We start from the raw sequence: 19,889 nt of genomic DNA, 5'->3' as shown, positions 1-19,889 counted from the left end.
TATCTATACCATATACCCTGTTGCTTAAAACTGAAATTTAATATATTGATGAAATATACCATTATATACCGATAAGCCCAAATACTTTTAACTCAATTTCGACGTCAAAATATACAGAAAAGCATATAATACACCGTAAATGGTCACCTAACTGCGACTACGAGAAGAACATTGAATGACGGCGGCGACGACGACAACAACAACGGCAACCGATAACCGATATTGACGAGAGCGGAGGACGAATTTAATTTGTTCACAGGAGTATCTCGCTGCTTACTAGTGCTGTAGCTGCACCATACACACATGCACGCACACACACACATACATAGTGAAATGTGTTAATTTTTCTTAATTAAGGTGCAGGCTCAACAAAAAAAATTAAAAATACTGTCACCGCCGCTTCCGACGAGTAAATTAACTTCTCTTCCATCCCTAACTGGAAATTAAGGTGGCTAGTATATATACCCTGCTGTGCACAAGCGCGGTGCATTTTTATGGTTGGCGCCAGATTTGAATAAATGCGGAATTAATCCGAGCACTACATTAATGAACACTACAAATACATACATTTTTAGGGGAGTTTATTGGGACTCTAGAATTACAAGTAAAATTAATTTATCTTTTTTTATGTAGGCTGAGCTGAAAAAATGGAAAATAATAATAACTGAACCCAACTTTGTTATTGCACTGTTAAGTGGCCCGCCCTGTTCTGTTCTGTAAAGTAACTGTAAAGCCGCACAGATGGCGCCACGCAATTTAAAGGATAATTTGAATTATTTTATTTGAAAAAACATTTAAAAATGAGAATTTAAAAACTTAAATCAAGCCTTCAACTGGCAATGTGTTGTCTCTATTTTGGGGAGCGACTCCTAAATGATTGTCAGGCTGTGGTTGAGGGAAATCTTTCCCTTGGACACGCGGCTTTGCATGCGCTAACAGAATGAAACGGAACAAATAAGAAAATAATTTTAAAAGTAAGAAAATGAAAGCATACCCGATTGAAGACATCCCGCATGAGGCGATTGCCGCGACGCCGTCGCTCCTCGCGCTCACGATTCTGTGCGGCCACCACTTCGGGCAGTCGCTGGCATCGTTTGCTGGTCATGGCCTTCATCTCCTTCGTGGTGAAAACTCTGACACAAGCTGCGGGGTAAAGGATTGAAGGATTGAACTGATTGCTGTGATCTGTGTGGTGCTTACATGTGACTGGCGGTGGCAGTCGTTGAAGCCGCCTGTCCAGTGTCTCCAAGCTGACATCCTCCCCGAGCAGCTCCTCCAGTTCGCGCCGCCTCTCGCTGCGTAGCATCTGCATTTCATTGAGTATGGCCTTGCGCTGCTTCGACTTGGCACAGAACTTGGGGCGGGCGAGCTGTAGGTGATCCTGCAGCGACATTGTTTGCAGCATTTCGCTATCCCCGAACTGAATCATATACGCAATGCCATGCGTCCCCCTGCGCTGTGTCTGCATCAGCCTTTGCTTCTGGTTTTGGTTCTGGTTCTGGTCCCTGCGGTGCCTCTGGCCGGTGCTATCTGCCATAGCATCGTCATAATGATGCGTGGTGGTTGTCGTGGTCGTCTTGGAGGTGTTTACGACTCCTCCACCCATCGGTATGGACATCTCCGAGCTGAGGCACAGAATTGAAGAGATCGAACTGCTGGTGGTTGTCGCTGTGGTAGTGGTACCACCTCCTCCTCCTACTGTTGCTGCTGCTGCCACCTGCACATATTCGGCAATGGTATTGTTGTTCAAGAGGCTGTACCCTTGGGGCACTGCCGTGTAGTAGACACCAGCGTCTCCTCCTGCGCCTGCTTCTGCTGCTGCCAGCGAATATTGCATTTGAATGTAATGCTGCGGTGCCTGAAAATGAAAGAGACAGCAAGACAGAGAGCATGTGAAAGGGAAGGCAAGAGAAATTTCACTAGAGGATTACCGTATGCTGCTGCACACACGGCCCATGTCTATGGACCGCTGGATGGTAATGTCGATGCTCCTGATGCTGTGGATGATGATGCTCCTGGTGCTGGGGACAATGTAGAAGATGCATCTGTGGCCGAAGATGCTGCTCCTGTTGCTGCCGCTTCTGATAGATCCTCTGTTGCTGCTGCATCTCCTGTTGCTGTTGCAGCTGCTGGTGCTGCTGCAGTTGTTGGAGCTGCTGCTGCTGTTGGTTCTGATAGTGCTCCATAAACTGCCGCTGTCGCTGCTGCACAAAGGAGCACACACTTTCGCTGCGGGCGCCATCGCTGGAGCTATTGGGTGTGGCCATTTTCCCACGCTGTGGAATGCTCCTGGGGAGTGGTGGCGGCGGTGGTGGTGGTATCGGTGGGGTTACCTGTAATTCCGGTGTTGCTGGCGGTGGTGCTGGTGGCTGCACATCATGCGGGCATTCAGAGTGTGTCTTTGTTAGAGATCTACCCTCAGCTGGGGGCTGCTCTTCGCATTGTAGAGACATCTTTTGTCCTCCCTGAGGATGTAGACTCCCAATCAAGCGTGGTCGCTCCTCTTGCGCACCTCTAAGCATACGTGCTTGAACAGCCACTGTTCGACGTTGTGGCGCTTTCGCAACCGGAATCGAGGCATCCGGCAGCACCTCAATCAGCGGCTCCGCACCGACCAAGGGATTGTACTCGATGGCAGCCGTGGGATCGACTGGGCCTACCAGGCGGAATAGATTGCTAGTCATAATCTTATGCGCCGTCTGCAGGCGCTTGATCTCCAACTCAATCCAACTGATCGTAGGGAGCCATTCCGTATCGTTGCTGGACGAACGCGAACGCTCCTCGTACTCGATCTCGCTTTGCGTCATCGGATTAAGCCACTCCTGGCTTACAAGCTCCATTTCCGCGGGAGCGGGCTCTGGTGCGGGTGCGAGTTCTGGTGCGGGAGCAGCATCATTGCTGTGAGAAGATGTGGCTTCCACTTCATTGGAGATGCTGGCCTCCGAAGAGGGACTCTGCTGCTCTTGTTCCGTGGGTTGACTGCTTGATTTGCTGGTCCGTGGATTGCTCCGTGCGGTGACCATATCCTTGGAGCTGCTGGTTGCAGAGGAGCCCGAGGCGTTGGCTATCAAAACGAGTGTCCTTGGTGCCGGAACAGGACGGGGATTACTGGCGGTAGTGTTGGTGGCCATGTCCTGAAATTGGGCAGCAGCTGCTGGGGCATCAAAGATCGGTTTATAAACGAATCAGTAGAGTATCCCTTTTTCTGGCTTACCTTTTCCTTTTTTTGGACTCTGGCGGAAGCGCAGGGTCTCGCCCAATTCTATGCAGGATATGCGTTTCGCAATATCCCTTATCAAATGCTTCTTCTGGATGTGGCTGAGACTGCGGGCCTGCACCAGCGAGCAGAGGAGATCTACGCCCAAGTCCAGCTCTCCCTTGGGCCCACTGCCAGGTCCGGCTTCAGATTTAGCTTCTGTTCCAGCAGTAGTAATTGACGAAGAAGAGGAGTCGCTGCCTCTCTGGGTAGCTGGCTGACAGTTCTCCTTGTTCTCCTTCGCCTGCCGTCGACTGGCAGCATCTGCCATGACCTTCTCCAGCTGGGCGGCCGTATACTGACGCTCCTCCTCCTTGGCCAGCGGCTTCTGGGAGCGACCCTGACCCAAAGGCAACGATGACTGATAATCAAAGCTGCTGGCCACCGAACTGCCGCCATTTGGCGATGTGCATCGGGACTGCGACTTGGATTCCCGCCTGGAGCTGCTGCGGTTGCTTTGATTGCTGCTGCTGCGTATGCTCCCTAGACTGGGCGTGGTCTTGCGTTCGCTGCGATTCACAAACGTACTGGAGGCAAGCGGCGGGCGCTGTGCCAGCGGCAGGGGTGTCGTTCCCTGCTCCAGCTGCAGGCGATCCAAATCGGTCTCCGAACGCTGCTGCGGCTGGCGCCAGCACTCCTCCAGGATGGAACGCTCCAGGGTGCTTAGGTTGCTGGTGGACACCGCCCGCTTGTAGTAGCCCACATCGGCGGCTGGATCCCATTCGAGGCGTTTGTGGGACTTCACGGCCGACTCGGGCGTTTGGGTATTTTTCGTCTTTTTCTGGGGCGTCCTGTCTGGCGCCTGGGTACCCGCTGCCTTGGTGGGTGTTCGCAGATCCTCCACGGACACGGATTGACTGGTGCGGGTCCTTTCGCAGCCCACAATGCAGTCAGTGGCTACAATGGGTATGACTTTGATGATCTCTTCCTCGCTTTGTGTTTCCTTTGGGACAGACGCAACAGTAGCGTCAGTGGAAGTGGCAGCTGTGTTTGGCTGCTGTCCTGCTGCTGCTGCAGATGTCCTTTTTCCTCCATTCCTGCCACTGCAGCGGGCAGGCTTTGATGGCGCTGCCGCTGATCGGGGAGTGCAGTACAATTGAGCCGTATGCATGCTCACATTGCTGCGACTGGTCCCGCTGCTATTCGTCGACGACAAGGCCATGAAACGCTCCAGCTCCCGATCGACGGCCAGTTCGGACAAGTATTTTCTGGCTTTTGGAGGGACGCGCGACGCCAGCAGACGCCTCTCGTCTGTGTGCTTGCGATGGTGTGTGGTGCTTCGGTGGTGGCCAGACATTTTCCCCCGTCTAACGCCTGTTTGCAGCAATATACGCTAATATCCGAATGTCACAATTGCAGTTTGACTTTTGTACCAAAATCTTAATTTCATTTTTTGAAATGCGACGGAATTTTGTACATTGTTAGGGCAGTGCTGCGAAGTGCTGTTCTCTCCGCAGTGTTGATTAGCAACTAGAGCTGGAGAGATATCGATGTTAACATTGATGTTATCGATGCTTGGGTTACACTGCGATGTTTTTAGATTACATTAGATTTACACCAAAAGCATCTTAAAGGCTAATGATAAAATTAATTTAAAGTTTGCTGGATGCATTGGAAGACCGCTACCATCAAGTCATTTTAGAATATATGCCTCAAAAATGGTATTTTTACCACTATTGTAGTGGCTCTAATATTGTTATTTTCAAAATAAAACGACAAATTTGATCAGCCTATCATACGAAAATATCGATATTGTTTTGCAGCTACCCTGGGCATCGATAGGAAAAATCAAAAGTCGCGGGTATGTATATCTAAAGCCGTGAAACAACAGGAAAATTCGACATTTTTGGTCCTTGGGTTGACATTGGATTTTTTCTACGGCAGTGTTTAAATAATAATACAACTAACTAAATCGAAATAAACCAGAAGCATGCTGGAAACCAAGAGCATTAGTGCTTTGGCATTTACTGAGACGCCGCGCAAGCGTAAAAGGGAAACAGGCGGCTGCGTGCCACTTCCCCAGCCACAGCAGCAGCAGCAACCCTTAACCAGTGACGCCAAGGTGCAGCAGGAAGCAGCTGCCGCCGTCACAGAGTCATGCTTCACCAACGCTGCCTTCAGTTCGACGCCCAAGAAGCTGATTGGACGCCGTCGTTTGAGCAAAGAGAACAGCAATCCGTTTCCTTGTTTGGAGTTCAAGTCCATAGCGGATTTGGCACAACAGCAGCATCAGCAGCGGCATCAGCAGCAGCATCAGCAGCAGCATCAGCAGCAGCAGAAGGAGCAGCAGCAACCATCCACCAATCCCTTCGAGGTGGTGCGGCATCCGTGCAAGAAAAAGAAACGAGAAATTGCGTGCTTTGAGAATCCTGGCCTGAATCTGGAACTGCCCGAAACGCCATTCAATCCGTATGAGGTAGGTCGCCCTTCTACATCCTTCCCATATCTCCAATCCACTCACACTTTCTCCACCTCCTTTACAGGTGATCCGTTGCGTTGCCACGCCCAACAAGGGCTTCGTCAATGCCGCCCTCAATGTCCGTGGCAGCGATGCGCCCGCTTCGCGCAATCCCTTCGAGATCCATCGCCAGAGCGAAATCTCCGCTTTGGCCAGCAATCCCGCAGGCGTGGCCAATGCCGCCTTGGCCGAGGACCCGCTGCCCACCAGCCTGAAGATCGGTCTGCCGTTTGTGCCCACTGTGGGCTGTCGCATCGACTTTCATGGCATGTCCCTGGCCCAATTAACGCCCAGCAAGCTGCTCGCGGAGAAGCTTGTCTTTTCGCCAGTGCCGGGGCCAAAGCGTTCGCTGGGCGCCATTAGCGAGGAGTCATCCACCATGGATATTGGCAAGGAGCTGGATCGCTACCAATTGGAGCTGGAGAATAGCATCAACGAGGCAAAGCTACGCAAGAAGGGCCTCTTGGTGGAGTCGGAGGAGACGCAGGAGACCTTCACGGAGTTGGTGCAGGAGCGCCAGGAGGGAGTCCAAGTTGAGCGCCATCTTATATGCACCAGAAGGCGCACTCTCACGGAGATTAGCGAACTGCCAGAGATGGAATCCTCACCAGTGGGAGAGCAACTAGAGGACAAGAAGGAGGAGCAGCTTCAGGAGGAACAAGAAGAGGAGCAGGAGCTGCAGCAGCAGGAGGAGAAGGAGAAGGACCCCGAGCCAGATGCAGTTAAAGGCGATGTAGCCTATGCCTCAGAATCAGACGAGGAGGACTTCAAGGCCCCTGTCCGATTTGTGCGCGCCTATCGCCCGGCAGCGCAGCTTAAGGCCGCCAGCAAGGAGTCCCTCCAGTCGATTGGCTCCAGCAAATCCGGTAAATCCCTGGACAAGCCACCATCCAGCCATGGAATGAAGAATATGATACGCAAATCGATACGCCGCCTCATGCATCCCATGGAGAGTAGCAGCGCTACGAACACGAGCACTTCCCCGGAGAAGCCGCACAACAACATCATGCACACTATTCGTCACAGCCTGCGACGGAGGCCACAGAAGGAGCCGCTGCAGGAGGAGCTACATCCAGCGGATATCTCCATTGTGGACAGCAGCGAGCGGACAATGAAGCTCAGGTCGAGCATACCACAAACGGAGTACATGACCATCGAGCAGCTGACGAACGAAAAAAAGCACACGCTGCGGAATAGCATTCGTCGATCGACACGGGATGTGCTGCGGCATGTCTTCCACAAGAGTCACGATGCCTATGCCACGGCCAAGTGAGGAGGAGATCAACATCAACCCAACCAATCACCCAATCAATTCTTTCACTAATTAGCCCTTAAGACCATTGAATTTCTAATTGCACCCAAAGAATGTCATACAAAAAATGCACCCATTTCAAAACAAAAGTCCATTCAGGATGGATACCAAAGATAAAAGAGGATCGGATCTGTAGTTCTTGGCTGGAGTTTTCTACGCTTCGGCTTCTGTTCGAAGATTTCGAGTTTAAGAGGTTTTTTTTTGAGGGAAATGTTTTGGTTATGCAGCAGCGCCCCTCGTTTGGTTTTTGCCCCCACACATTTATGCACTCTTCATGCTTCATGTTTCTTTTTCAATGTACTTTTAAGGTTTTATTGCACGTTTATTTATATATGTTTACTGTATTGTATTTGTATTGGTATTTTTATGAAACTTTTATATATGTATAACATTTGTTTTTTTACATAAACCTCATGCTATATGAAAACTGTGATTGTTCTAATATACTCTATCGAAAAATGGACAAAAAAAAAAGAATGGGCCTACGAATACCCTGGCATGCGGCAGTGCCTCTCGGTTGTTGGATGGAGAATCTTCTGCAACATTCTTCTGAATACTATTTACTTTCAAAATACTCGAAGCACACACACATACGTTTTCCCTTACAAATCATCAGAGGGAGATTTCTACGAATGGTCCCCATGTTTATCCATTTGCAAAATAGTAAGACGATTTGTAAAATGCTTTGAAATAGGACCACATTCATCTGGGAATACTTTTGCCAGCTACTAAACTACTACATTATATTCTTATATTTAGGGAAACATTACTATAAACTTAGTGAAGGTTATTATCAAGAGAAGAACAACCAAAATGATACCTACAAGAGATAGTATCTGTTACAAGATGGAACAAAGATGGAACAGCATCTGTTGTTGGTAGAGATCGGGCAGGCTCTGGAGTTTTAGGATGCTTTAGGATTCGAAAGTAAGAAGGAATGTAAAGGAGGAGGAGATTGTATGTACAGAGTACCTATCGGAAAGGGGGCTTCAAGGAAGTTAAATAAAACTACATCCAAGAGAAACATAACTTTTCCAAGACCTTCAATTAGTGAATACTCTGCGGATCGGATCCCTCTACGAATCTAAAGATATTTATGATCATTGAGAGGCTACGCTCATTTTAAAAGGATATTCCATATTTCGGGGGATTCGGTGTTTCGTTGATTTACTTGTAGACGGTTTGGAGGAGTGGACGACGGCGCTGTTCCAGCGGCTTGAAGGCATGCTGGTAAACGCTGGCCAGGCGCCAATGCTCCGGATAGCCACCCTGGCCGGCGCCACCGCCCTGACTGCGGAACGGCGGCACCAGTGTGTCGATGTCGTAGTTTTTCTTGGCGTACGGTTGCCGGGGTCGTGGGACCACCAGCACCCGCCCGCCCCCAGAGCAGCCCGTGTCCATGCCCATGAAATCGCCGGAGGCATTGTGCTTGGCCACGCCCGCCCGGAAGGCGGCCTTGCTGGTGAGACAGTGACCATGTCCATGACCATGCCCATGCCCAAAGGCGGGCGGACAGCAGCGCGGGGCCGGGGCAGGGCCAACCTTGTGGCAGAGTCGACGGGCGGGGCGTCGGAGGACCGTGTCCCGCTTGCAGGAGGGTCCGGCCGGGCGGCAGCCATGCTCCATGTGCACGCCGCCCGGGCCATTGCCCTCGCAGCTCGACTCGGGGCCCAGATACTTCTCGCGCAGCGCCTGGTACGCCTTGTCGCCCAGCAGGGGCGACGACTGGTACTGCTTGGCCAGGCGATTGGGGGGCATGCCCCCACGGGTGCCTCCTCCGCCGCCGCCACTGCCGCTGGAGAGTTCCGCCAGGTTGCAGAAACTGACGCCGGCAGCGGGGCCGCGGCGACAGTGGGAGGCAGCACTGGAGTCCCGGGAGACGCTGCGTGCCCGATCCCTCGGGGGAGGGGAGTAGTCGCAAGCGCAGGGATCCTCGCGATCGATAGCCCTGCCACCAAAGTCCGTCTTTCGGCGCAGTATATCCTTGTCGAAGAAGTCAGCCTCGCCCAAAGTGTTGGTGAAGACTCCGGCGGAGCGTCCCAGATCGGCGGCATTGTCCTCCCGTGGCGTCCGTACGCAGGTAAAGACCGCCGGGCCCGCCGAGTCGTTGGAGCCATCGATGTGCCGGGCCAGACGCGGCTCGTCCGTGGCATTGGCCGGCTTGAAGTCCCAGCAGATGGCCAGATCCATGGGTCCCATTTTCTTGGCAGGGGCCGAGCCTACGCCACGGAATGTGTCACCGCCAAAGGCCTTGGGCACCACACCACCGCCCGTTTTCGGGCGGAACACCTTCATCTTGGTGCAGTGCGTCGGACCGGCATTGTGCGTCTTAACGCCCACGCCCGTGGCAATGGGATCGATCTCCAGCGAAAGACCGGCATGTCCGCCCGAGATCTGAGCCTTGCGGAACGCCAGATCCGCCACACAGTCGGGCAGTGGCTGGTGGTCGAGGTTGTCCTGGTGCATGCGCTTCGCCAGCTCGAAGTTCGCATAGGCCGGCACCACCGGCGATGGGCAGCGCTCGTTGGGCTTCTCGGTGATCGAGTGTAGCGGCATCTTTCTGATCAGATCCGGATCGGTATCGTATGTATGCCTCTGGGTCTGGGCCACTGGCAATGAAATCAGATCCTTTCCCGGCACGAAATCAGAATCGAATCCCGTGTCAAATCCTCCGTTCAGGTCGCTGCTCCGTTCGAGATTGTCCGTGTAGCGGGACTGTGCCGCTGCCAGGGCAGGAAACTGTCGCCCCGTTGCGGAGGTCACCCGATCCCGGTACTTGATCGGTTGCGTCTCCTCCCTGTCCAGATAGAGACGACTCAGTGGCTCATTGTTGTCCCTTGCGAAGGAGGCCCGCTTCTGGTCGAGCAGCAGCTGGTGCGAGGGCAGACGGTACTCCGGCTCGGTTAGATCTCCGGGCGTATAGGACAGATCCGGCAATCCGGCTGCTTGCGACATGGTCGGGGTGGGTTGGGGTTGAGTGGGGTTTCAGGTTCACTTTTTGTGTATTCAAACGAGATGAAGAGATGAAGATGGAGATGCAGATGCAGATGCAGATGAGATTTATACTTAGGTTATGATTGGATGATCAGTATGGATACAAGTGCGGGGAAAGGTGGATTAGATTGGGGATACCTGGTAAAACCTCACAGGAAAATGGCGCTGCATTTTGATCGGAATCCTTATGGGAACAGCTACTTTAGATGGATAGCAATGTAAGCTTCTCTTTAGGGATACAAAATTCACTTAGCTGTCTTTAAGATGAGGCTTAGATGCTTTAATGAATATGGTACGGCATATATCTGTCTTACAAACGGGGACAATGGAAGAGCCAACGAAGTCTAACGAAGAGAATTAGAGTGTAATTTTTAGGTTTAAGTTTCTTCGAAACATTAGAGCTCTTTACACGATATGGGGTTCCATTTTAGATAGATTTTTGTGAAGGTAATGCGAAAATGCAGCCAAAAGAATGGTGGATTAAGTAGGAGGAGAAGCCAGAAGGAGGATCCCATAAGGAAGGAGTATGAAAATGCAGGATGAGTCTTCAGATGAGGGGCAGTATGCAGATGAGGATGATGATGCGCAAGGAGTATGCATATGAGGATGATCTTGCAGATCCTTCAGCAAAAGAGTAGTGCAAGTGCTTCAATAGATGCCTGAATTTATTGGTTATTGAAAGTAAATATTGTGCCTGTAATTGATGACTCAGAATGAGTGGAATTTGCCTGGTATATGGATCTGCGTCTTTATCTTCTTCTGCTTTTTTTTCTGTATCTGCTTCTGGGTTTCGGTCTCCGCTTCCCCTTTGGGCACCTAGCTGGACACATGATTCACGGCGAAAGCAGTGATGGGCCGCTTGCGGTGTCTTTCCACCTTGACGCAGGTTATTCGAGACTTGCCCGGCATGGTAACCGTTCTGCAGGTCTAAAGTGCAGAGGTGCAGGATGCAGGATGCAGGATGCAGGATGCAGTTGCCATGGCAGGATGGAGATATGTATAGAGCGTAAAGACTCACCTTGACTTTACAACTGGCCCGCTTGCAGCCGACACTCCGCTGATGGAGATCCTTGATCTTCTGGATGCCCTCGCACTTGGGCTGGCACTTTGGTCGCGCCCAATACGGATCCCCGACAACGCCCAGTGTCATCCGCTTGTCGCAGGCCAAGGCCCGGCGGTTCTGCAGCTGGCAGTTGCACAGATCTCGCGGAAAGTCACGGAACTTGTAGCGTCCGCTCAGACAGGCATCATAGTGGCAGCAAAAGCTGCGGGTGATCTTCAGCGGTAGCTCGTATGTCCCACGGAAGCGTCCAAAGGAGTTTCCGTCCCTGTGGAGGAAAGTATGTGTGTCATGAGGCATGGGGTGTCCTCTGTGTCCGTTCGACTCACCTACGGGCCGTGGGCAGCAGGTGACCGTTATTGGCTACTATGGGCGTGGCTTTCTTCAAAAATACCCTAGGTCGTGGCGGTGCAAAGCGTGGATACTCCCAATTGCAGAGCCCTGGCGCCTGGAAGCGGTCCTCGAACTGTATGGGAGAGGAAGGACGAGGACGAGGACTCGATCAACACCTGTTATGAAAACCCTCTACCCTCCACCGTCTATCGTCGGATGCAAGTAATTCCCTTATTTATGGGCGCTGAGCAAGCAAACCAATTGATACTTACATACATGTACAAAATAATAAAAAACACAAGCCAACCCCCATGGAGGGAGAACAACCCCCCCTGGCGGAATGGTCGGAATGGGCGGGCAATTACACGGCGTAATCTCTGTTGCTGGAACATGTGTAAAAAGGCATTTGGTCTAATTCCACTTAATGCCAATGTTTGTGTTTGCCTTTTGAAAGTCAGGCAGACAGGCAGTCAAGGCAGGAGCCGGAGCCGGAGCCGAGTCCAGAGGTCTGCTCTGGTGGCTTCGGAGGGGGTTTAAAAAACGGACAGACTTCAAACTGATCCTTAAATGAGCCTGCCTCCGACCTGGTCTTAAGCTTGAGGAATCATTTATCAGAAGTTTTTGGGCAGATGCCAGCAGCTGGTTGGAAAGCCAGAACTCAATCCACAGGAACCTGTTAAGGCGAAGGAAAAGGCGGGGCTTTTGAATCTAGAAATGGATATGAGATGTGGTATGGGTAGATGGTATGGGAGATCCTCCTGCCGAGTCCTGCCAAGAATTAGGAAAAGGAAATGACTTTGGGATATGATTCTACGGCAGCTTGATAAAGCAGAAGCTCCACTGGAAACCCTCTGAGAATTGGGATGGGAACTGGTACTGTTAGTAGAAATGGATAATGCATGAAATGAAGTATCACTACTCCATTTACAGATGATTTCTGTTACCTCGAACTGCCGCTGCCAAATGGAAACTGGAATCATAAAAAGCTGCAGTCCGAAGTCTGGTCTTCCCACGCTTCCGGATTTCAATTAACAAATGCAAATGCCTTAACCGCCAGTAATACGATACTAGGGCCCTGCAACTTGTCAACACTTGACTGAGACCTTGATTGATGCGATTGTGGGTGGGGTTTGGCGGGGTGTAGGGCACGCGTCTTGGACGTGTCCACGTGTGCCACAATGCGGCAACTGTAATTAAATTTGTACGGCAATTACACAAGAATGCGATGAGGGGCCACAAAAGAGGCCAAGGGATGTGCCAAGAGAGAGGCCATGAAAAGTGTTGGTGTGGGTGTGAGGAATCCCCTGGATGGTTACCATGGATGACCCCGATGAATGGAATGGAATGGAATGGATGCACTTGCCAAGCGTGAAATACAAATTGATTTTAAACTCAATTAGCAACAAAAGTTTTGTAGGCGTTTAAACGACACCAACTACAATGAGGATTACAGGACACCCAGACAGATGAAAGAATGAGGCATCGATGGTATGGATGGGTAGATGGATGGCATGGGTTGGGATTGGGCCTGGAGAAGGGCAGGCAAATAGATTGTTGAATGGATGCTTGGGTTATCCACCCCATACCATCTATCTCCTTCACACTGTACTGTACTGTTCTGTTCCTCTGGCGTTCCTCTTGTGTTGTATTCTGTTCTGTCTGTGCGCGTCACCCCTTGGTGATGATTTTTATGGCAACCCTCTGGGGTGCAATTTATCACATGGTCTTTTGTGTCAGAGCCAGAGAGAGGATTAGATAGTCAGAAAGCTACCAGAGCACACGTGCACTCCTCCACGGGATGGATATGCAGGCAGGCAGTCAGGCAGTCAGGCAGGCAGGCGGGCGGGCGGTCAGCACTTGTAACACTCCACTCACTTGTGTACACGCCTCCACCTCCCACCGTACTCCCGTACTCCTTCCTGTGGCAGGACAAACACTTAAGCTAATTTCACGCTATGCTGCTACCGATTGCCGTTGGATTGCTGCTGGACCAGGTCCAGTCCACGGGTCCAATCAATTGCCGCCCTCAGTTGCTTTGAGCCTCAAACAGCTGTCAATTTGTGCGCCTTTTTGCAATTGAAATGTCATTAAGCGTGTCCGCGGGAGCTGCAAGATTTCTATGGAGCTGCAGCAGTACTGCCTGAACCTCTGGATCCACCAGATAAAAATACACCAAGGAAGAGCGAAAATTCCTTCACCTTTTCGCGCTTAACCGTTACGATGGTATGTACATACGAGTATATCAAAATAACTGTAAATAACTGCAGTTGCGTGGCAATACTGACTGACATAAGGCGCCCCAGGGGCAGGGGGCGACGCTCCGAGCCTGGATCCAAAAACAAACCAACAACAACAAAAAAAAAAACAACGGATTGGTAACCAATCCCGTTACCAAGTAAATAAACTTTAACTGTCGCTATTTGCAACTTTGGGAAAACATCGGAATTGGGATCTGGAACGGCATCGGGAACGAGAACTAGCACGGTAGAGGGAATGAGAACGGGAACGAAGAGAATAACAATGGATATGGAAATGGCAACGGTAAATAGTTACGGGATGCGTACCGTCACTCAAGTATGAAAAGCCCGCAGAGACAGTCGACAAAATGTGGCAAAAAGGGGAACTCAAGGTAGGATTCGCATAAAAAGGTACTCGTACGAAGGTAAAGATTCCTATGATAAGAATTGATCATTAAAGATTGCCTTGTAAGGACCACTCTGTAATGATTTCTCATTAAAATTCCTATCCCTTTCTAATGATTTCTAAAAAAAATTTCTTTCAAATAGCTTTCTTCTTAAAATCTCTATAAACATTCGAACTAATTTCATAAATGGATTTTTTTGAGCAGTAGGGAAAGGAATAGCTTTGGGAATATTTAAGCTTTTAATGGCCTTAGTCTAGAATCTTTATGACTACTGTATACTCATATCATGTCCTTCAAATTTGTCAAATCTATCATGAGATCACGAGTTCGACACTTTTTGACTGAAACCGATTGGATTTCCTTAAGAAACACAACATATGTACATACATATTAATGTACGTATTACATATTTATATGACTGTTCTTTTCTTGTAACTCTAGGGCCCCTAGAAAGAATTTTGAAAATACCTTTCTGATGTCTAAAATAATTGAATAATCGTGGAATGGGGGAGAGCCCACAGGAATCCACTGTATTCATCATGAACTGTTTTCAAAAGTACAGTTCTATGATTGCAAAATTCACTGAAACTTCAACTAAATAATATTAATCTATCCGTATAATGTTTTAATACGGTATGTCTATAATATAATTAATTTACCAACAAGTAAAATCCCTTCCCGTTTCGTTTGATGAATGAATCCGTAGACCATTCACGAGATAAGAGGTTGATTTTTGACTAATTTGTCGCCTGGCTGGTGGCTTTTGTTTGCTTCACTGATATGGCTGGCACCTAACCTATTCCTCTCCTCCCGCACCGTCTACAAATGGCACTCAAAGAGATGCAGAGAGAGAGAGAGAGAGAGAGAGAGAGAAAGACATGGAGTGCGCGGGTGGCAGACTAACGGAATGTCTGCCAAATGGCGACTCGCGCTCTCTTCTGGTCAGTGAGACGCAGAGCGAGACAGAGAGAGAGAGAGAGAAAGAGGGAGCGTGCAGAGCCCACGCCATTGATTTTGTTACCTTTCGCTGGCAGTATTATTATTACGACTATTATTATGGCAACCGGTTGCCACGCCCTCCCGCTGACATGGCACTTGGGCTGTAAATTAGGCCGCTGCCTGGAGAAATGTGACAGTAGTGGACCAGCTCTCGCTAGCTGTCTGTCCCTCTCTCTTTCAGTAACAGCAAGGATAACAGCATCCCCATACAGGGTGCTCAATCTGATGGAGCCCACTCACCTGATTAGCACTGAAATGAAAGGCCATTGTCACGCAGGAAACGATTTGATTTTGGAATTTTAAAATTGAAATTAAAAAAATACCATCAACATATTGACAATTCTGTAAAGGGGGACCCTGTTTTCCTTTGGCGCCAGCTATGGGGCGTGGCTTCCAAAGGACACGCCTAGAGCGTGGAGTGGGGGAGTGTGGAGTGCTGGCATCAGGTCGCATCTGGCACTTCAACAGAAAACGGCAAAGCAAATGGAAAACTTTGCCACGGCAGCTGTGCCCCAACCAAATGGAATGAGCGCAAATTGGGGCGCGCAAGGAATGAAAGAGCGGTGTGCATACACATGTATCTCCTTTTTCGGTATACTATACTATATTTATAACTTTAATGCTTGACTGGGATAAAGAAATATCACGACTTAGAAGCTAGTCAAAAAAATGATGTTTTTTTTTGCGATTATTTCTAGAATAAAGATACTCTTGTGGATTATGAATACAGGAGATGGGGTGATATGGGGGGATATGGGGGGACTCGATTCGATTCGATTTGCGTCCTATGGTGGAGCAAAGAACATGGCCTCACTGAAGCTGCAGCTGGTGTTGAAGCTAGAGGCGCTACCACTATCTCAGGGGGTCTCCAGGACGTGATTCAAGTACGCAATGTAGCAGATGGCCAGCTTGAGGATCTCGATCTTGGAGAGCTTCTTGTCTGGCGGCAGGGTGGGCAGCAGCTTCCTCAGCTCAGCAAAGGACACATTGAAGGCCTCCACGCGGATACGTTCCCGTGTGGCATGTGCCGTGCGGTACTTGAGTGTGGCCCGTCGCCGGCGACGTCGCTCCTCGCGTGACAATCCCACCAGCTCTGTGGGGTCGAGGTGGGCAATAGGTGTGGTCCGACGACGTGGCGCTGGTGTCGGTGGCGGCGGCGGTGCCGGCTGGGCGGCCGTCTCACAGGCCATGCGCGCCTGGAAGCGCTTCTCAATGTCCAGCGTGGTGCTGGCCGCATAGTCCTCGTTCAACAGGCCGGCATTGTTGGCGGGGGCCAACATCTCGTCATCCTCCTGCAGATAGTAGCGACTCAGGGAGATGCTCTGCGGCGGTCCCTCTGCCATATGCGTCATGTCGTAGACCATTCTTTGGTGTGTGTGTGGCTCCTGCTGCCAGTTGCTGCAGGAATAAGATGACAAAGACGGAGGTCATAAGTATTCGGTGGGTGAAGCGGTCTCCCCCCGCCCCCTACTGCGCAAATCAGAGAGGCTGGTGCTGCCACTTGCATTATTTATGGTTCATTTGTGTGCGTTTGTGTCAAAGGGTGCGTGTGCCGGGGCCGTGACCCGAACCGCACCGCCCTGCCCCGCCCCGCCCATGTCCTTGTCCTGGGGCGCACACCCCTTTCTGTACATGTCCTGTTTGCTTTTCGAATTATTCTCATTTATTTTTATTGTACTTATTGTATTTATTGTTTATTGTTTATTCGCAACATATTTTCACACCTACACAAATAGCAGAACAATCGGCACGTTTATTTGCCCGCGGGACCGCCCCTGAACCACGAACCCCGAACCCCGAGCTGAAAATGGGTAACGGGCAGCCCTTCTGCGGTTAACGTATGATTTGATATTAGATATTTATTTAATGGGTTTTTCTGAAAAGTCGCACAAATTTGCGCCAAGTTAAGGGTTTATCCAGTTCGAAAGAGTCCCATTATGGAGTTAAAGCTGTGGTTTGAGCTGGATTAGATGATCCCAGAATTGATTTTCTAAGCTGATATAACCACAATCGGATATGGTTATTAAAAAAAAAACATTTTACGGATAACTTTTGATTCGTTCGCGATAAGATCGTTAAGCACTTAATAAACTTTAACTTACAATATTTGAAAAGAGCAGAATATCCGCACAATTCTGCGGTATATCTACGGTTTAAGTCGATTCCGGAGAAGAGCTTACAAATTTGGCTGCTCGCTTAAAGCCTGAATGTCGAACTGATGCATGGTGCGGACAGTTCAGCATCCTTTATACCAAAACAAAGTCAGAACATCCCTCGGCAACCAGCAGCCAATAGCAAATATGCACCCCGGGCAGGGAAACGCCAATTGTAGAGTCGCCGTGGAAAACAAAATGGCGGTGGTTATGCAAGATACCCGCCCCTTGATGGGAGAAGTAACCACCGGGATGCTGTTTGGATTGAAACTTTCAAATTTAAGTGCGCGGAAAATTGTGCGCCCAACAGCACAATGTGAACTGTATGCACATACAGATTAGAGGCGGAGAACTATCGATGGCACTATCGAGACACAATCGATAGTGGCTCGTCATTATCAGTGAAAAAGTGTGTGTAATGGTGCAACAGTGCGCCCTAATTTTAAAATGCGTTAACAGCATATTTGACGAACACATTTAATTTCATAATATACATAGTCCTCTTCGATTATTACTAGAATTAAAAAAGGTAAAATGGTGTTTTAAGCCATTGCTCTGATTGCTAATACAATTAATTTAAAAACAAGTACAATAACTTCAGCTAATCGCACAAAACTATTGGTTATTTTTTGTTTGAAATAATTAAAATTCGTGGATAAAGCTGACGTGAAACCACAGAAAAAGGTCTATTTGCTCGAAATTCAGCGAAGGTATTTCCGTTGTGATATATCCCACAAAAATTTGCATACCAATATTTTCAACACACGAAATGTATATATCGATATATACTTAACATCCCTATGTCATAACACCTGAGGTTGCCCCCGCTGTATTTTTAATTAAAAACCATTAGACAAAATGAACCTGGGACGACTTCTGACACCTCTCCAGGTTGGCACAGCGCTGGCCCGCAGCTATGGAAAGCACAACAAGAAGTATCTTTACAAGGATGGCAAGAAATACGAGGGTATTATATACTACCCCAGGTAAGCGGCTACCAACAGCAGACCATTGAGTGAGCCCCATCTGATTGATATTTGATTTGCCGCAGAACTTCTGACCATCAGGATCCGCCTATAGAGCCCGCTAAACTGTTTCGCGTGCAGCGCATCAAGCCGATTAAGGGGAATCCTTTCTGGGAGAAGCGCATCCTCAAAGACCTGGGCTTGGATGGCAAACAAAGCGACTACACGGTAGTCAAGAACATACCCGAGAACAATGCCCGTCTGTGGAAGATCAAGCATTTAATTAAGGTGACACCGGTCACGTTTCCATATGGGGAGCCCACGGCACAGGATGTCAAGTACACGATACTCAAGGATAATGGCGAGTGCCTGGTCACCAAGGACATTGGCCAAGTGGAAGTGCGCACGGAGGCTCGCGAGGCATTTGACCAACAACCGAAGCGCCTTGACACGGACCTGCTAAGGAAGGATTCTCGACTGAAGTGGCTCAATCCTTGGTGAAAGAGAAAACGCCTGTCTGTGGCGTCTTTATTACTTTAACAACAATAAAAATATCAAATGGACGTGAATGTACGCTTCGCGCTTCAGCTAGTTAATGGCCATGGCCACCTTCTTCTCGAGCGTCTTACAGCCGGAGCTGACAAACAGGGCATGAATGCGATCATAGCTCATTGAAGATAGGATATCGTTGATGATATTCCTATCGGGCGTCTTTTCCCACCGCTGGAACTCCGCCTCCACGCACTTTAAAACGTGCGCCTTCTCGAGCGGCAGGAATGGTATGTAATGATCGATGACGTATGCCTCAATCAGGCTGGTTTTCTTCAGGCCTCCGTCCATGTTGTAGGCAGCTCTCTGTAGCAGCGACTCATAGTCGCTCAGACGTATGTCTTCGCGCAGTTTTCCCCCCTTCATGCTGTTGCCCAAATGTTCGGCAATTTGGGTGCCACCGTTGTTTGACAGAAATATGAATATGGCTTGTGTGATGTCGGTTCCATCGGCGAGGCCATTGTAGTCCAAAAGCGATTTGAGCGTGTCGAACACGCCACTAGGCATTTTGTCGACTTCGTCGAATATGAACAGGGAGCGGGGACAGCTGCTCAAACGGTTGTGTACTTCTCGGTAAATGCGTTCCCTGTAGGTGCCCACAAGCTCTGCTTGCGCGAAGTCCGCTCGTCCCATGTACTTTACCACATATGCGCTATTCGATCCTTGCAAGTAAAGAGCTTGGACTATCTGATCGGCCACAAAACTCTTACCGGTGCCCGGCTCGCCATGAAAGCTAAACACCAGTGGCTTTCGCGACTTGACCTGGGAGTTGAAGTGTGCAGACAGTGCTGATATAATGTGCTGGACCGCAATATGCTGGCCGTACAGTTTTTTTTGCAGCGACTGATGCAGCGCTGCAAGAGTAAGCAGAGAGTTTGGTAACAAGTAAGAAATATATTTCAGTCAAATTTACCTTGTACATTGGCCGGAATGCTTCGGTCGTCGCAGCACTCATACAACCTACAATAGGTCTGGCCCTTGAAATATGAGATGCCGACGGAGGCAGCCCCTATGGCGGCACCAATTGTCATGGGCTCAATGCTGTGGGAGCAGCGTACCAAAAATATCAAGACGCCAAAGCAAAATTGCAAAAAATTAACCACATATTTACGATTCATGTTGAAAAGGAGCCTCTGGAGCCGGGTGACCGTTTACGGTATTTTTGA

The 19,889-nt window shown here is 49.5% G+C and overlaps 7 protein-coding genes across 8 annotated transcripts; 2 read left to right on the top strand and 5 right to left on the bottom strand.

Moving 5' to 3' along the window:
- Positions 1–782: 782 nt before the first annotated feature.
- Positions 783–4,731, bottom strand: LOC108163962 (COPII coat assembly protein SEC16). Of its 2 annotated transcripts, none has more exons than XM_017299518.2 (5): positions 3,215–4,731; positions 1,932–3,154; positions 1,201–1,858; positions 995–1,143; positions 783–932 (listed from the first exon to the last, which is right to left on the bottom strand). In XM_017299518.2, exons 1-5 carry the CDS (start codon positions 4,551–4,553, stop codon positions 870–872), a joined length of 3,432 nt encoding a protein of 1,143 aa, XP_017155007.1. In that variant the 5' UTR covers positions 4,554–4,731; the 3' UTR covers positions 783–869. The 2 variants fall into 2 exon arrangements, with proteins under 2 accessions (XP_017155007.1, XP_017155016.1); XM_017299527.2 differs by having other exon boundaries at positions 784–932; positions 1,932–3,151.
- A 315-nt stretch (positions 4,732–5,046) lies between these two features.
- LOC108164782 (ras-interacting protein RIP3) lies at positions 5,047–7,453 on the top strand. The gene is made up of 2 exons (XM_017300703.2): positions 5,047–5,672; positions 5,740–7,453. Exons 1-2 carry the CDS (start codon positions 5,187–5,189, stop codon positions 6,985–6,987), a joined length of 1,734 nt encoding a protein of 577 aa, XP_017156192.1. The 5' UTR covers positions 5,047–5,186; the 3' UTR covers positions 6,988–7,453.
- Positions 7,454–7,502: 49 nt separating this feature from the next.
- LOC108152568 lies at positions 7,503–9,981 on the bottom strand. The gene has a single exon (XM_017282007.2). It carries the CDS (start codon positions 9,979–9,981, stop codon positions 8,194–8,196), a length of 1,788 nt encoding a protein of 595 aa, XP_017137496.1. The 3' UTR covers positions 7,503–8,193.
- A 676-nt stretch (positions 9,982–10,657) lies between these two features.
- Positions 10,658–15,404, bottom strand: LOC108151580 (protein Flattop homolog). The gene is made up of 4 exons (XM_017280259.2): positions 15,297–15,404; positions 11,410–11,546; positions 11,039–11,348; positions 10,658–10,947 (listed from the first exon to the last, which is right to left on the bottom strand). Exons 1-4 carry the CDS (start codon positions 15,321–15,323, stop codon positions 10,837–10,839), a joined length of 585 nt encoding a protein of 194 aa, XP_017135748.1. The 5' UTR covers positions 15,324–15,404; the 3' UTR covers positions 10,658–10,836.
- Positions 15,405–15,605: 201 nt separating this feature from the next.
- LOC108152061 (helix-loop-helix protein 1) lies at positions 15,606–17,266 on the bottom strand. The gene is made up of 2 exons (XM_017281075.2): positions 17,159–17,266; positions 15,606–16,454 (listed from the first exon to the last, which is right to left on the bottom strand). Exon 2 carries the CDS (start codon positions 16,418–16,420, stop codon positions 15,914–15,916), a length of 507 nt encoding a protein of 168 aa, XP_017136564.1. The 5' UTR covers positions 16,421–16,454; positions 17,159–17,266; the 3' UTR covers positions 15,606–15,913.
- A 724-nt stretch (positions 17,267–17,990) lies between these two features.
- Positions 17,991–18,737, top strand: LOC108164736 (39S ribosomal protein L30, mitochondrial). Its single transcript, XM_017300629.2, has 2 exons — positions 17,991–18,195; positions 18,261–18,737. Exons 1-2 carry the CDS (start codon positions 18,068–18,070, stop codon positions 18,673–18,675), a joined length of 543 nt encoding a protein of 180 aa, XP_017156118.1. The 5' UTR covers positions 17,991–18,067; the 3' UTR covers positions 18,676–18,737.
- Positions 18,668–19,879, bottom strand: LOC108164735 (torsin-like protein). The gene is made up of 2 exons (XM_017300627.2): positions 19,637–19,879; positions 18,668–19,577 (listed from the first exon to the last, which is right to left on the bottom strand). Exons 1-2 carry the CDS (start codon positions 19,839–19,841, stop codon positions 18,763–18,765), a joined length of 1,020 nt encoding a protein of 339 aa, XP_017156116.1. The 5' UTR covers positions 19,842–19,879; the 3' UTR covers positions 18,668–18,762.
- Positions 19,880–19,889: the final 10 nt, after the last annotated feature.

Source organism: Drosophila miranda, chromosome XL, assembly GCF_003369915.1.
Source record: "Drosophila miranda strain MSH22 chromosome XL, D.miranda_PacBio2.1, whole genome shotgun sequence".
NCBI lineage: Eukaryota > Metazoa > Arthropoda > Insecta > Diptera > Drosophilidae > Drosophila > Drosophila miranda.
The sequence above is the reverse complement of the archived record's forward strand: the minus strand, read 5'-3'. Positions and strand labels throughout refer to the sequence as shown.

Coding starts and splice junctions, on each gene's coding strand:
- LOC108151580 (XM_017280259.2), bottom strand. CDS start 15,323: ATGGCCTTTCATTTCAGTGCTAATCAG. Junction 11,547..15,296: donor TTCATTTCAGTGCTAATCAG/GTGAGTGGGCTC, acceptor TCTCCCATACAG/TTCGAGGACCGCTTCCAGGC. Junction 10,948..11,038: donor GGGCCAGTTGTAAAGTCAAG/GTGAGTCTTTAC, acceptor TCTGCACTTTAG/ACCTGCAGAACGGTTACCAT.
- LOC108164735 (XM_017300627.2), bottom strand. CDS start 19,841: ATGAATCGTAAATATGTGGTTAATTTTTTGCAATTTTGCTTTGGCGTC. Junction 19,578..19,636: donor CATTCCGGCCAATGTACAAG/GTAAATTTGACT, acceptor TTACTCTTGCAG/CGCTGCATCAGTCGCTGCAA.
- LOC108164782 (XM_017300703.2), top strand. CDS start 5,187: ATGCTGGAAACCAAGAGCATTAGTGCTTTGGCATTTACTGAGACGCCG. Junction 5,673..5,739: donor CGCCATTCAATCCGTATGAG/GTAGGTCGCCCT, acceptor CCTCCTTTACAG/GTGATCCGTTGCGTTGCCAC.
- LOC108152061 (XM_017281075.2), bottom strand. CDS start 16,420: ATGGTCTACGACATGACGCATATGGCAGAGGGACCGCCGCAGAGCATC.
- LOC108152568 (XM_017282007.2), bottom strand. CDS start 9,981: ATGTCGCAAGCAGCCGGATTGCCGGATCTGTCCTATACGCCCGGAGAT.
- LOC108164736 (XM_017300629.2), top strand. CDS start 18,068: ATGAACCTGGGACGACTTCTGACACCTCTCCAGGTTGGCACAGCGCTG. Junction 18,196..18,260: donor GGTATTATATACTACCCCAG/GTAAGCGGCTAC, acceptor GATTTGCCGCAG/AACTTCTGACCATCAGGATC.
- LOC108163962 (XM_017299518.2), bottom strand. CDS start 4,553: ATGTCTGGCCACCACCGAAGCACCACACACCATCGCAAGCACACAGAC. Junction 1,859..1,931: donor CGTGTGTGCAGCAGCATACG/GTAATCCTCTAG, acceptor TTTCATTTTCAG/GCACCGCAGCATTACATTCA. Junction 933..994: donor TGCGGGATGTCTTCAATCGG/GTATGCTTTCAT, acceptor TCATTCTGTTAG/CGCATGCAAAGCCGCGTGTC.